This window comes from Sminthopsis crassicaudata, chromosome 4 (genome assembly GCF_048593235.1).
Source record: "Sminthopsis crassicaudata isolate SCR6 chromosome 4, ASM4859323v1, whole genome shotgun sequence".
Classification (NCBI taxonomy): Eukaryota; Metazoa; Chordata; class Mammalia; order Dasyuromorphia; family Dasyuridae; genus Sminthopsis; species Sminthopsis crassicaudata.
The window spans coordinates 65500064-65516119 of record NC_133620.1 but is presented as its reverse complement, the minus strand read 5'-3'; the positions used below and the strand labels follow the sequence as shown (position 1 = coordinate 65516119).

At 38.0% G+C, this 16056-nt stretch overlaps 1 protein-coding gene across 1 annotated transcript in view; it reads right to left on the bottom strand.

Annotated features, from left to right (window-relative positions):
* Positions 1 to 388: 388 nt before the first annotated feature.
* BRINP2 (BMP/retinoic acid inducible neural specific 2) overlaps positions 389 to 16056 on the bottom strand; it is a 157569-nt gene continuing 141901 nt past the window's right edge. The window contains exons 5-8 of the mRNA XM_074308446.1: positions 13996 to 14101; positions 9916 to 10152; positions 4030 to 4252; positions 389 to 2405 (exon numbers count right to left, since the gene is read on the bottom strand). Of these exons, the coding sequence (XP_074164547.1) occupies positions 1289 to 2405; positions 4030 to 4252; positions 9916 to 10152; positions 13996 to 14101 (1683 nt within the window). The 3' untranslated portion in view covers positions 389 to 1288. The remainder of the gene's footprint in view (positions 2406 to 4029; positions 4253 to 9915; positions 10153 to 13995; positions 14102 to 16056) is intronic.

The following is a 16056-nucleotide window of genomic DNA, read 5'->3' as shown; positions in this document are numbered from 1 at the left end:
CTCTCTGAAGCAAAAACTGGCTTAAACTGACCTCCTACTGTGATCTTATGTATATGGAGATAAACTGAATCTAAACCTAGAATAAAAAATAATGTGGTGAGAGAATGGGCTAATGAAGAGCTTGCTTTTTCCCTTTATCAGTGCCTACTACATATCAGGAGCTAATGAATACTTATTAATTGACTCTTTGTCACTCATAAGCATGCCTACAATTTGCACACACATACACCCCTTAACACATACATATGTGCACACATATCTAGAACATAGCAAGATGTCTTGCAATGCCATACGTACAAATAGGACTCCACACCAATCAAGTCATTCAGTCACAGCACACCAACACGTTCACAGCAGGCAAAGTAACAAACAAAACTTCTAGCCAACCCAGAGAAAGACACTTTTTTTTCTCTTTTCTCTTTTTTTTTTCCTCAAAAAGGCATTTTTTAAAAAATATATTAAACCAGGTAAATTTTACTCAGATGTCACTTGGTTGGAGCAAATTAACAAAAAAAAATCATAAAATAAATATTTTTGATTAAAAAAGAAAAAAAAAAAAAGAAAGATAGCCCTATACATTGAATATCTATTACTAACTTGACAGTGTTGCTTCTAGGGGATAAGTCCAGTTAGATGAAGAGATGCATGGGGTCATGGGAAGAATGTGGCACCCTGGAATTGGTGGGACAGAGAGAGAGGAGGGGGTCAAAGAGGGGAACTGAGGAATAGGGATGAATATGAGAAGCAACAAACACAATCTCTGTCTGTTTCATTCTCAAGGGTTTCCCAGTGGGATGTGTTCTGAGGGAAAAGGCAGAGGGCACAGCAGAGGAAAAATACAAAAACTGAAAAAAATAAAATGGGGAACACAAAACCACTACATTGTTAGAAACATCTGGTTAAAAAGAATACAAAAGTGACTCCTTGGAGTGGGAGGCCCAATGCTCAACCCCACTTTGCTCCTTCTTTCCTTTGAATGGCAAGAATCACTTTTAAAGATTTCTGTAACATATGGTTTTTTTGTGAGAAGGTTTTAAAAATTCTCTTCTCTTATCAACTGTTCTCATGCCAGAAATCACTGATTTTACCAATCAGATTCTGTTTTATTTTAGTCTCCCAGTGAGGGAGATAATGTGTATATAGGTTTAGGCTTCTGTGTGCCCACATCTGCATCCATATTATTTCAAGTCTCACTTGTCAATGCACATGATTGGCACTAAGATAAGGCCCTTTAGTCATTCTTGGCTCCCCTGCTCTTCAGCTCCAGAACATAACCAGAGCCCCCAGGTTAGCTGCAGAGCTTGCCAGTCTCATACTCCACAGGATTTGGCAGTTTGGCATTGAAGGCCCTTAGGGAGGACTGAATCCTGCCCACTTCGTTGTTGGCCAGTTTGAGCCGATGCCGGAGCAAACAAGAGAAAAGGTCGAGCCGCACTTTTCCAGGGGGAGAAAGCTGGTTCACTCGGTCCCTGATCTCAATAAGCTGTAAGAGTGCAGAGTCCTGGGAACCTTGAGTGTATGGGTAATCCAGCTGGAGGATTAAGTCCCGAATAGCATCAGGGTCAAAGGGCATGCTATAACCAAAAACCTGCAAGCTGTTGATTTTCATGTAGCCCAGATTCTTAGAGGGGTCAGACATTTCAAGGGGCTCATAGTAAAGTGTCTCATTCGAATTGTCATCCAGAGATTTGATCCGGCTCCTCAGGTAGACATGGACTGTCTCGAAAAAGGTCTTCCACTTGTTCCCTAAGGTGAGTGTCCAGTTTTGGCACTGGGCAGATGCATCCACATTAGTCCTTTCCCAGTCTGGAAAATCGCCTTCATTCACAGGCATGAACCAGCTCTCTGAGTGGCTGCCCCCAAAGGGATTGACGTAGATGGCCATGGCGGGCTCCAAAGTGCTGTTTTTGGTGAGACAGATCTGCAGCGACAAAGCCAGCATCACATGGACCAACCCTGGTTTGTATTTATTACTTTTTAGAGTCAGAAGCATGCGCTTTCTCCATGAGGGGTCAAACCAGCTGCCCAGACGCATGTCGTTGCTGATGAAGATGGAGTGCACTTCAATGCGGCTGTCCCGTTTCTGAAGCAGGTATTTAAGTTCCAGATCCTGCAGATCCGTCTCTAGGCCGAGGTAATTCTCCAGGGACTCTGCCACCTCTGGTCGGCACAAACCCTGGGTCAGCACGTAGCCATCATTGCAACTCCCACAGCGGGTGCTATTGTCTGGTGCACAGACAGCACAGGCTGGCCCATCACCCAAGGCACACGGGATGGGACCCTGGCAAGACGATTGGTCATAGGGGCAGGTGCAGCTGTGGCTCTGCTCCAAGAAAGTCCCAGGAAAAGTGCTTTCTGCACAGTATAAGAAAGACTGGATCCGGTTCCACCAATAGGATAAGGGTCTGGAGAGGGAAAATAAGAGGGAAGCTTTGTAGAATCAAGGTGAAATTTATAGATACATCTTTCTTAGGTGATAGCAAGAGTGTAATTCATGGGTTAATGGATGGAAAGAAGAGAGCAGCAGTGTAGCAATGACTGAGAAAGGAGGCCCATGGAATGAAGAATGACCCTGTAGATCTATGCTGGACTAAGCAGCCTGTCCCACCTTGTTTAGTCTCTGCTGTAAAAGCACCAAGGATATTGGAATTTTTTCTGATAATGGGATGTATGAAATAGAGTTCTTTGAATTACCATTTTTAGTTTCTTTCTCCCTAGCTCTAAAATCCACAGAAGCTTCCTTGAATTCAGAATCACTTCTTTACCATTGTTAGCAAGGTCTCCACAAAATGATTCTGCTGACCCTCCATTCTCAATGCTTATTTCATGCTATTATCCCCCTCCTTCTTCAGGAAGGCTTATCAGCTAATAAACCCTCACCCTCACCCTCACCAACTATTAAATAGCTCTTTCACCTCACCCACCTGGAAGGATTTCCCAGCTCTCAACCACTTCCTGCCTCTGGTTTCTTTTGCCATCACTTTGTCCCCTGGCCCCCAGAATCACTTCTTGTCCTTTGCTATCTTTCCCTTAGGAGAGATGCAGCTTGATTTATTGGCTAGAGAACCAGCCTGAAAACCAGGAAGGCTCAGGTTTGAGTCCCATCTCCGACTCATCCTAGCTGAGTGAATAGGGCACTTAAACTCAGTACTTTAGGTATTAACTCTATAAGAGTATAGGATGCAGAGAAGGTGCTGACCTACATCAGTAGGCAGAGTTTCTTTAGCTTTAAGCTATCTATCCCCATGAAAAGGAAAGGGAAATAAATAAGCATTTATATAACACCTCCTATGTACCAGGCCCTGTGCTATGTACTTTACTATGACCTTGAGAGATATGTGCTATTATTATCCACAATTTACGGTTGAGGAAATCAAAGTTAAGTGGTTTTACCAGGGTCATATAGCTAACAAATGTCTAAAGACAGACTTGAACTCAGGCTCCTTGATACCAGGACTCATACTTTATCCATTATATAAACTGGCATCCCCCATTCTCTTATTTGTTCTGTATTTTTTTCTCTGAATGTTGAGTTAGTCATTCCAGTGAAATTAAAAGTTCATTGAAAGCCCATTTTTCCTGCTTCTGGAAGCATCTTCTAATATGCCCAGAATAGTGTTGATCAAATATGTAGTACATGCTGCATAAATACATTTTTTATTTTTTATCATAAACTTAATCAATCATGGATATTTGCATATCAAAGAACAAAAGATAAATGTATATATGATTGTGAGTTTCGGACCCTTAGCTTGTTTTCATAAAAAGTATATGTCAAAACGAATACAGGAGTAACAAAATTGTACTGTTCATTTTTTCTCTCCTTCTGAAGTTCTTTGTGTTTATAAATATTTGTTGAATGAATGAATGACAACAAGAACACAGCTTAGTCTTTTTTTTTTTTTCCTCATGAAGACCAAATATAATTATCACTCTTGTTCTCAGCACCATGGACAGGGCCATAGGCCTACATCATAAAAAGTACTCAGAGCTCTGGCTTTGGCTGAATGCTCCATCTGGGAAGCTCACCTTTCCTTAGGTAGCCAGAATCGAGGCTGTCTGGGGCAGCGTTTGCAAAGGTTGAAGAGGCGGCGAATGACCCGATGGGTTTTCTTGGACAGCAGTTTTAAGTTGGTTCCCAGTTGCTGGTAACGGTGCTGGAGGTTTGAGTCCATAGCCCAAAACTGGGAAATGGCAGTTGAGTTCAGGAAACGATCCTCTGGAAGTCTCTTTAGCAGAGCCTGAAATTCCTCTGTGGGGATAAACCAAATGAGTTATATTATCAGAGGGAGAAGAAAAGAAAATAATTGTTTCTTTTCTGTAATCTTTTTTTTTTAATAGTACTTTTTCCCCAATTGCATGTCAAGACAATTTTAAGCATTTGTTTTTACAAGATTTTGAGTTGGAAATTTTCCCTCTCCTTCCTTCCTTTCCTTCTGTTCTTGTTCAAATGGTAGGCAACTTGACGTAGGTTATTCATGTGTATCATGTAAAACATATTTCCACGTTAGTCAAATTGTAAAAGGAAATTGTTTGTCCCAGACCACCAATAGATAGGGCTCTCAGATAAGATAGTATATCCAAAAAGTCTTATTCAGACCATACTTTTAAAGAAAGACTTCTTAATTTTTTTTCCAATTGCAACCCCTTTGTGCCTGAGAAATTTTTATGCAACCCTGGATACATAAATTTATGAAACAGGTATATAAATAAAATTTTACTAATAATAAAGTATAATTTTGCAGATTCCCCATTCAGTTACATGACTTCATATGAGGTTACAACCCACAATTTAAGCTTTGCTTTAAAGCAAATTGGTGGGTACTTGAAAAAGTGAGAAGCAGACTTCCAGAGCAAGGAGTCTTAAGATGCCCCTCATCTTCATATGTTCCCTAAATGCATACCTTCTTACCTTTCTGCTTTAAATGTGAGCTCATTCTCTGCAGGGATTTTGTATGTGTTCAAGAGGGAGAGAACTAAATACTTTAAGCTTGAGTCTACTCACCACAGTGGGAAACTCTACTTCCCATACTGATGAGGATTTTGGGGGATACTTCTCTCCTTCCTACATACTTTCAATAAATATATTGTTGTTTGGGTGAAGCAATTGAGGTTAAGTGAATTGCTCAGGGTCTCACAGCTAAGGCCATATTTGTCTAAGGTGTCTAAGGCCATATTTGAAATCGGTCCTCCTGATTCCAGGGCTGGTGTTCAATCCACAGCGCCACCTAGCTGCACCACTTTAAATTTACTTAAAACACTTTGTATGTATTAGTTCTTTTGATCATTTATCACCATAGTGATAAAGTAGGTGATATAATTTTCATTCATACCTGGCCTTTTGCAGATGAGAAAAAATGAAGCTAAGAGATGTGGGAATGACATTCCCAGAGTGACAGAGTAAACATCTGAGATAAGAACTAAACATGCAAATTCCAGGCTACCTTTCTGTTAGTTAAATTTTAAGTATTTAAATGACTTTTTCAGCTTTGTTTTTCTTTGTATGCCCATGTTAGAACAATTCCTGGAATATAATAGGTGCTTAAAATGCTTATTATTTGATTGACTACTGAATAGGCTATCAGTATGAAAGGTAGTGAATTCTTCATCAGTGGATATCTTCAAGCTCAGGATGGTTGATCACTCTGTCAGAATTTCATAGACAATATTTTAGGTAAATGAGGAATAGGAAGAGATAGCATGATAAAAGGTCACTGCTCTAAACTAACTCCACCAACAATTCATTAGTGTCCCAATGTTCCCATATCTTCTCTAACATTTATTTTCACTTTTCTTTTTTGTTATAAATGTGAGGTAGTATCTCAGAGTTATTTTACTTTGTATTTTGGGAATCAAAATTGATATATAGCATTTCTTTATATACCCACAGATAACTTTGATTTCTTCATCTTAAAGTTTCCCATCTATTTCCTATGACTATTGATCATTTAAGGAATAGCTTGTATTCTTAAATATTTGACTCATTTCTCTATATATTTGAGAAATGAGGCCTTTTTTCGTCTTTTTGCTTTCCTTCAAATCTTAGTTGCTTTTGTACATTTTGTATACATTTTTAATTTAGTATAATCAATTTAATTTAATTTTTAAATAATATAATCCATTTAATTTAATTAAAATATCTATTTCACATTTCATAATGCTGTCTATCTCTTGTTTAGTCATGAACTGGTAAATCATTTATTTTCTCTTTTAATCTAGATACTATACCACTTGGTGCATATCTGGTTAGGACTGACATTGCTTCTTTGTTTATGGTACCTTTTAGCAAGATGTAGCTTCTAGATATTTTTGCTTTTGTTTATAATTTGCACAACTATTTTTGTCTAAGATCAGGTTTCTACTCTTGCTTTTTTTTTAAACTTCAATTGAAGCATAATAAACTTTGTTTTAGCCTTTTACCTTTACTCTGTGTGTGTGTCTTTCCTTCCAGTGTGTTTATTCTAAATAACACATAGTAGGATTCTGGGTTTTGATCCATTCTGCTATCCCATTTTGATTTTATGGGAGAGTACATCCCATTCACATTCACATTTATAATTACTGTTTATTTCCCTCCGTTCTATTTTTCTTCCTGTTTGTCCTCTTTCTCCTTTCCCTCTTTCCCTCCTCATTTGTGCTTTGTTTCTTTGTACCACCTCATCCAACTGCTCTTCCTTCTGCCAGCCCCCTCCTTTATTTAATCCTCTCCCCTCCTATTTCCCTGTTAGGTAAGATAGATTTCTACATTCAACTTTCTGCCTATATCATTCCCTCTTTAAACCAATACTGATAAAATTAAGGTTCAATTGTTATCCATAACTCATCTTCCCATTGTTCTCTCCATTGTAATAGGTTTTTCACAACTCTTCATGTGAAATAATTGACATCATTCTACTTTTCCCTTCCTTCTGCACCCAGTGTACTCCTCTCTAATCCCTTATTTATTTTTATGTTATTCCCTCAAATTTAACTTATATCCATATGCTCTATGTATTTATATTCATTCTAGCTGTACTATCAGTGTTCCAATTTTTACTAATTACAAGTATCACCTTCCTACATAGAGATGTAAACAGTTCAGCTCCACTGAATGAATCACTTATGTTTTCTTTTCCTTTTTACTGTTTTAGGATTCTCTTGGGTCTTGATAATGATGATTGAATAGTTTGTTCAATTCTGGTCTTTTGTTTATAAAAGATTGAAATCATTCTATGATTTTTTCCCCCTTGAATTACACCTAATTTTATTGGGAAGGTAATTCTTGATTGTAGTCCTGGTTCCTTTGCCTTCTTGCATATCATGTTCCATGACTTTAATGGGGCAGCTGCCAAATCCTGTGTAATCCTAATTGTGACTCTGAAATCTGAATTGTTTCTTTCTTATCATTTGCAGAACTTTTCCCCCTTGAACTGGCAGTTCTAAAATTTAGCTGTAGTGTTACTTGGAGATTTTATTTGGGGATTTCTTTCTGGGGGTGTTTGGTGGACTCTTTCAATATTTATTTGGCCCTCTGGTCCCCAGGATACCGAGGAAATTTTCCTTGATGATTTCTTAAAATATTCAGTCCACATCATCCTTTTGATTATGGCTTTCAGGTAGTCCAGCAGTTCTGACACTGTATCTCCTGGATCTTTTTTCCAGGTCAGTTGTTTCTTCCAGTGCAGTATTTTATATTTTAGTCTTCCTCCTATGCTTTGGAATTTATTTGATTGATTTTTGATGTCTCACAGTTTCCACTTGCTCATTCTAACTTTTAATAATGCATTTTCCTCATTTAGCTTTTGTACTACTTTTTCTATTTGGCCACTTGTACTTTTTAAGTTGTTTTCTCAGTGTATTTTTATATTTCTTTTTGCATTTGGCCAATTCTACTTTTTAAGCAGTTGTTTCCACTTTTATAAGGTGTTGACTTTTTTCATAATTCTCTTGTATCCCTCTCGTTTCTTTTCCTAATTTTTCTTGAACCTCTCTTAGATGATTTTTATGTTCTTATTTAAGCACTTCTATCACTTATTTTTCAGCTTGAGACCACTTCCTGTTTTCTTTTGGGGTTTTTCCCATAGATGGTTTGACATTATTTTCCTCTTCTGAGTTAGTGTCTTGGTCATCCCTATCACCAGAACAACTTTCTAAGGTCAAACTCCTTTTCATTTTCTTATTTATTTCTCCTTTTATTTAAATTTTATCTCTGTTCCTGGGGTAGAAGGACACTATGTCAGGCTTTTGTGCCAAGAGCTACAAACCCTGGTGGTTTACCTGGGGCCCAAGGGTGTGCTTTGCATTTGGTATTGTGCTGACGAAGTGGTGTAGTAAGAGGCTGGTACTGCTGGAGGTTAAGGGGTATGGCAGAATATCTAGTGCTGAGCTGGGGTCAAAGACTGCTGTGATATGTGTTGAGGGCAGTTGGGTGTTCCTTCCTTTCTCTGGAACTACACTGAAGCATTTGGAGATTTGGCAGCTAGAAGATGCCTGTTTGCTCAGGGATTTGCTGAAGTAGGTGACAGTTCTCAGAGCTGGAATCTACTGGCTCTCCTGGCTATGCTTAGGGACACAGAGCATTCTGGTGTTGGCTTTTGCCTGTTCCAACACACTGCAGCTCAGGATCTCCTACTGGTTTGCTGAGGTGGAACTTGCTGGAATGCTTCCTGCCCTGGATTATACTCCCCTTTTATGCAAGTGAGACAGATTTTCTAAGTGATCTTCCAATTCCCTGGGCTAAAAGATTGTTTCACCCTGTATTTTTGTTGGGGTGTTCCAGAATTTCTTTGGGGTGCTATTTTATGATTGTTTGGAGGTGACCATGGGAGAGTTATGGCTATTTACTGCTTACTCCATCACCCTAGCTTCCTGAAAATAAACTACTTTTAAGGGATAGCTTGGGAACTATAAAGAACTCCTTTCTGGAAGTATCTGCACAAAGTTATGCTGTGTCTTAAAGAATGCCCTTGAATGAATTTGTCTTATGGCACAAGGAAAAGAGCACTTGATTTGGACTCAGAAAATCTGAGTTCAAATATCATTCCATTTGCTTGTCACTCAGATATTTTTATACTCTCAATCTTATTTTAACTTTTGTAAATAAACACATTGAGCCAGGTATTTATTTCTGAAAATAATGCGAACCTTTGTATATACCCAAGGAAGGTTGGTCTAAACAATCTCTGTGTGGTTCCTTTTATTTGAAAATATTAAATTTCTTTCCTATATTCACTAGAATGGGGGGAACTCTTAGCCTTTATTTCTCATAGAAGTATTCAAAGGCTCAACTGTTCTACCTGTTAAGGCCTTGGGATGTGGTCCTCATCTTTCCTCTGATACTTTTTATGAGAATTCTTCCCTAAGAGACATTCAGGCCAGAGGGGTAGTTGAAATCATTTCAACAGTACAGAGTAAGGGTATTGGAAGTATACAAATCACACACAGGGATACAATTACAGCTACTTGTAGGAGAATCCACAATAGATGACATGAGAAAGGCAATGTGACCTTGGGGAAAGAAACATGGGGTAGAAAACAAGAGAAAGCAGGAAGTGGTCTACATTATTATTGGATCTTGATTACACCTGAGGATAAGGATTACTAGAAAAGATACCTTCAGAAGGATCCCATGATCCCTCCCACTGACAGGTATTTCTACAAGTCCTAAAATTTGGTCATTTCATATTACAATAGCTTTGACTTTACACATACTCTGAACCCTAGTCTTTCCAAAGGGGTTGGGGCCTGTAGCTTATTGGGGTACCAGAGTCTTGGGGACAGTGAATAGGGAAAGGTTGGATTAACCCTTTCCAAGTCTGCTTCTTTCAGTTGGCTGAGCTTAGAATCAGGAAAACCTCAAGGCTCCCTTCCCAGCTGGTCCTAAGAACCACCATACAGTGGCCAGGGAAATCTCTGGGGGTCTGTCAGTTGCCTCACCTGACTCCTCAAACTGTCTATTGTGTGTAGCCCAGGTGTCCTGAATCTGGAGCAGGCTATCTTCCATGGCCTGAATGTCTGGTTCAGGGCAGTTGCATTCTGGGAAGCTAGGTCCACACTGGCACCAGCAGTCATTTTCACGGCAGATGAGCTCCCCTTCGGAGCTGCAGGTGATGTAGCTGAGAGCAGCAGCCACAAATCGCTCTCTTAGGTACTCAGGCAGCAGCACCTGCAGGCCTGAGGCAAAAGACAGGTCAGAGGAGAGGGTCCCAAGTCAAAGAGACAGAGTTCACTTCAAGCCAGATTTCCAGAATGATAGTATTAGAAAAGAACCTTTAAGATTATCCAACCCAGGGATTCTTCACCTTTTTGTGTAGGTTATGGACACATGGGGTTATCTCATGAAACTGTGGATCCCTTTCAGAATCATGTTTTTAAGTTTATAGAGTAAAAGATAGAAGGTTATAAGGGAAGCCAGTTATACTACAATGCAATTATGGAAATTAAAAACAAGGAAAACAGAGTTCCAGGACCCTACCTGAAGAACCACTGTTCCAGCTTTTAGAGAGAAGGGCCCTAAGGTCTGGGAAGACAAAAATGTTTTGCCTAAAGCCATGCTGCTTATGTCAAGAGACCTGAGCATATTTCTGTGTGTGTGTGTGTATATATATATGTATATATATATATATATATACACATATATATACATATATATGCATGTATAAGTACATATATTATGTATGTACAAAGCATGTGTATATATAGTATGTGTACATTTATAAAATGAATGTCTCTGTGTATATCACATACACATATATGTACATATATAAAATGAATGTAATGTACAATATAATATTACATATATAATATATGCAACATATATGTATATGCAAATGCATGTGTAGATATATACAAAATGTATACATGCAAAATTTGTGCATGCTATGCATGTACATGTATATGTATGCATATATACAGAATATTGCATATATGGTTTGTATGACATATATACACATACATATGCAATGTGCATGTATGTATTGTGTACTATTGGTAAATATTTAGTGTAAACATGAGCATGCTGTGCAAATGTTAGCTATTGAGTTTTTTGTTATATCTACTACTAATAAACTGTTAGTAACTAACCCTTAACCTCTAAATCCCTTTTCTATTACTGAAATGTCATCGAATCTGAAGGGGAAAGAGCCTAAGAAACTGTTGAGTGGAGTATTCTCTTATATAAGTGGAAACTTATAAAGGTTATAAACTTGGCTTGAGTTTCACAGCAAAAGAATATAGCAGATGAGGTTAGAACTCAAGTCTTCCTGATTTTAAATTCCACACTCTATGCTTGTGCTGGGACTGGAGTTTCAAATTTAGCTTTAGATTCTTGTTAGCCATGTGACTCTAGACATATCATTAAACTCTGTTTGCCTCAGTTTTCTCAAATGAAAATTGAGGATAATAATGGCACAGACCTCCTAGTATTTTGGGATCAAATGAGATCATCTTTGAAAAGCGCTTGCTTCCTACACTACCTTTTAGATCCCTATGTAAATGCTTATTGCTTTCCCTTTCCCCTGCACCAGGAGTTCTTAACCTGAGGTCCTTGAAAGTTTATTTTTTTTCCCAAATTATCCAATATTTTAATAACCATATTTTAATTTTTTTTATAATTCTATGAACTGCATTTCATTCATTTATTTTTTTAAATTTCATTCACTTATAAATATTCTCAGATGGGGTTCACAAGCTTCACCAAACTTCATGTTAGAAGAGTCAATAACACAAAATAATAAAGACTCCCTGCTCTGTAAGTGTTTCCCAAAGTCCTTCCCAGGTCCAATATTTTTTGATTCTAGGCTCCCTCCTGGGAGTTTAATAATATGATTAACAAATCATTAATACTTAATATGATTAATAAATGGTTACTTCTTTCCCTCCCTCCATCCCTCCACTCCTCCCTCCTTTTTTTTGTTTCTTCCTTCCTTCCTTGCTTCCTCCCTCTGTTCTTTCCTTCCTTCCTTGCTTCCTCCCTCTGTTCTTTCCCTCCTTCCACTCTCCCTCCCTCTTTCTTTCCTTTCATTCTTCCCTCTCTTTCTCTTTTCTTTTCTTTCTTCTTTCTGCCTTCCCTCCTTTCATCCTTCTTCCTCCTTTCCTTCCCATCCTTTACTGTCTCCCAGCAAAACATGGATCACTCTAATTCAATTCCTGCTAGATTCTTATTTTCCCTGAACTTCTCATTGTGATGGCATCCATAAACAGAGGGAATAGGGCCAGAGTGGAAAGCAGTTCCTGGCTTGGCTGACAGCATAAAGGATTCTGAAAGTTGGAATCAACACATTTTTGTATTGGATCACATCCTCATGATGCTCTCAACCCTCCCCTTCCAAGCAGCCTACCATGAGTCTGCCCCTGAAGAGGGTCCCAGGTAATATACAATGATCCCCTATCTTCTCCCAATTCCTCCCCTCCTTGATGTTTTCTCTTCCTCCTGATGGAAACACTCTCCACAACTGCAATAGAGGTGCCCTCAGCAATAGCTGTGTGAGTGATGGGCTATAAAATTAAATGGCATAAACTATTCCAAACCAACCACTAAACATTTTAAACTTCACCCATCACTAATTCCCAGACACATAAACTAGCCCATCCTGGGACCTGAGTGAGAATAGATTATAATTATATTAGTTGTCACCAGGAAACAAATATTTTGTATTTCTTTTAAAAAATTAAAATAAAAAAAATCTGACTCCTGAAGCAGTGGTAAGTCACTTCTGGCTCAGATTGGTTGGCATTTGTTATAATAGATCCTGGGTGAGGGTTATTGATTTTATAATGCAGAGACAATAATATCTTAAACAAAGTCCAATTCAGTTAAGCCTCAAGAAAAATGAACTTTTCCCCCTGCCAAACAGTTCTGTCTATATCAATTTGCATACCCTTGGCCCAAAGGATGTCAGAGGGAAATAGAGTACAAGGTCTGGGTAACTTCCCTTATCTTCTTGTATCCAGACTTAATGCAATTTTCTTCTAACTTTCCTCTCTCTCTTCCAAGCAAACCTCCCTTTCCTCCCCAGTTCCTTCTCTTTCCTCTAGCCCTATCCCTTTTCTCAATTTTTTCTTCACTCTCCCCTTTCCCTTCCCCATTTGCCTTTCTTCTCTTTCTGTTCCCATTCCTCTTTTTTCTCTATTATACTTCATCTCTCCTCCCTTCTCCCCATTTCTTTTCTCCCTGCCTTCTTCCCTTCCCCTCCCTCCCATTAATTAGGATTACCCTGGAACTGTCACTGTCACTTCTTATTTGTGTGATCTAGACCAAGTCACTTTACTTCTCTCTGAACTTTTTTTGTGTGTGTGTGTGCTGAGGCAATTAAAGTTAAGTAACTTGCTAAGGGTCACACAGCTAGGAACTATTAAGTGTCTGAGGCCAAATTTGAACTCAGGTCCTCCTGACTTTAGAGCTGGATCTCTATCCACTGCACCACCTCTCTGTCCCCTCTCTTTGAACAAGAGTTCTGTGAAATGAAGAATTTGAATTAGGCAGCCTCCAAATCCCTTTCACCTTTACAGCGACAATCCTGGTATCTTTAAATTTTCTATTTCTAAAACATTGTGTACTTTATAGAAAGCTGGTTTTGAGTTTCCTTCACTATAGACAAGTTGGGAGCATGGAAGGCAACTGCAGAAGAGCTCTATTAGAGAGAATTTGAACCGATCCAAGGATTTGGGGAATGAAAACATCATCTCAATTTTTTTTCCTTAAGCAGGAAAAGAAAAATGTAAATTCTGCCTCAAATATTTATTAATCAGTTCCCTTATCTAGGAAAGGAAAAGGCTGAACTCCATGGTTTCTGAGGATCCTTCCACCTGCAAGCCTAAGCTTTGATGATCAATGTCTAAAGAAAGCATCTTGGTTTTAGCAGAATTAAATGAATGCCTTTTCTGTTTATTTTGGGTTTGATTTTTCTGTTTTTATTTTCCCCTTTCTGACTTGGACAGTAGATCCCAGACCATTCTATGGCTGTGGAAAGTAAAAAAAAAAAAAAAAAAAAAAAAAAAAAAAAAAAGACTTCTTACCTAATAATTGCACCTTGTTTTCTGGACTCTGCACCAGGACTGAACTGACAGAATCCAGGTTATCATAGTTACTGCAGCCCAGAGGGCCTGTCCGTGTCTCTGTGACCTAGAGAAGTAAATAGAAAGGGAGATTTTCAATCAATAAGCATTATTTTCCTTTATAACTCACCAACGTAGGTATCCAAATGTACTTTGGTAACCTATCCTTGACAATTCCAAAAGGGGTCATTGAGTCAAGACAATGAGCATTTATTAAACACTTACTATATACCAGATACCAAGGAGGTAATAAGAAAGGTAGAAGTAGTCCCTACCCTTACTGATTTCATAGACTAGTGAAGGAGATAACATGTAAACAAGGATATATGCAGAATAGATAGAAATAATCTCAGAAAGAAAGCACTAGCAAAAGAAGAAATCAGGAAATAATAATATCAACATTGAATATTACAATAATAATAATGTAACAATAATAATAGCTTTTATAAAATCCTTAAAGGTTTATAAATTGTTCTACCTACTTTATCTCATTTGATTTTCAATTAGATGCTATTATTATCCCCAATTTACAAATAAGGAAACCCAGGCAGAGACATTAAGTGACTGGTCTAGAGTTACATAGCCAATAAGCTTCTGAGACAGAATTCAAATTCAAATCTTTGTAGCTTTAATTCCTGAGTTTAGTTCCATCTACTGAATCTCTTTGCTGTGTCTAGGTGAAAACCTCCTACAGAAAGTGATCTTGTAATTTAGTCATGAAGGAAGCCAGGAAAGCTAAGAGTGAAGGTGAGGAGGAAGAGTATTCCAAGGAGAAGGGAAAGCCAAGAGAATTTCATATGCTTCCCTCACAGGGACAATGGTCATTTTTCTTTCACCTTATTTTAAGGTGAAAGCAGGGGGCAGAGCCAAGATAGCAGAGAGTAAAGAGGTTGTTGTCTAAACTCTTCTTGGCTTCTCTTGGATCAATACCAGATTAAGCCTTTGAACAAGTTTTGGAGTGACAAAACCCACAGATATGTGGAACGTAACAAATTTCCACCAGATGATATTTTGGAAGAACTTTGGGAAAGATCTCTCTCAAATGGCCAGGGGGGAGGGGGATTGGAGTTGCAGTCTAGTACTGGAGCAGCACAAGGAGATTCTGTGTAGAAAAGCTTCCACACACACGGGAGAATGTAGTGGGAGACTCATAGCCAAAATACAGCAGCGTTTGCAACTCTGTCCTGGTTCAGAAGCCAAAGACAGTGATCAGCAGACTATAAGACCTCCAACACAACTACAAAAGGCACATAATGAGTTCCTGAAGCCCAGCATAACAAACGGGATTTAGACACATCCACCCAGAATGAGAAGGAAGCTGGCAGCACTGACTCCAGGGCAGCATGAAGCTGATGTCACCTGTAGAGGAAAGTTGGTACAACGTCCCCCTTTTCCATTAAAGCAGACTTCAACTTTTAAAAAATGAGCAAAAATCTGAGTTCTTAGAGGAAATTTTACTCACATAAAATAGAGAATGAGAAGATCAATGAATTGGGCATGTTACTAATTTAAAAAGTTAGAAAAAGAACAAATTAACCCCCCAACTAAATACCAAACTTGAAATTCTGAAAATAAAAAAGATATTAATAAAACTTTAAGAAAATGATGAACTAATAAACAAAAGTAAAATTTGTTTCTATGAAAAAAAAACAAAAAAAGATAAATCTTTGATTAGAAAAAGGAAAGAAAATCAAATTGTTAATATGAAAAAATCAAAAGGGTGAACTTTACATCAATGAAGAAGAAATGATTAGGACCTATTTTGCTCAACTATATGTCAATAAATCTGATAATCTAAATGAAAAAAATAAATACTTTCAAAAATGTAGATTTCCCAGATTAACAGAAGAGGAAATAAATTACTTAAATAGACCCATTTTAGAAAAAAAAAATTGAACAAGCTATTAATCAAAAATCTAAGAAAAAAATCTCCAGGGCCTAATGGAGTTACAAGTGAATTCTACCAGACATTTAAAAAAACAATTAATTCCGATACTATACAAACTATTTGGAAATATTAGG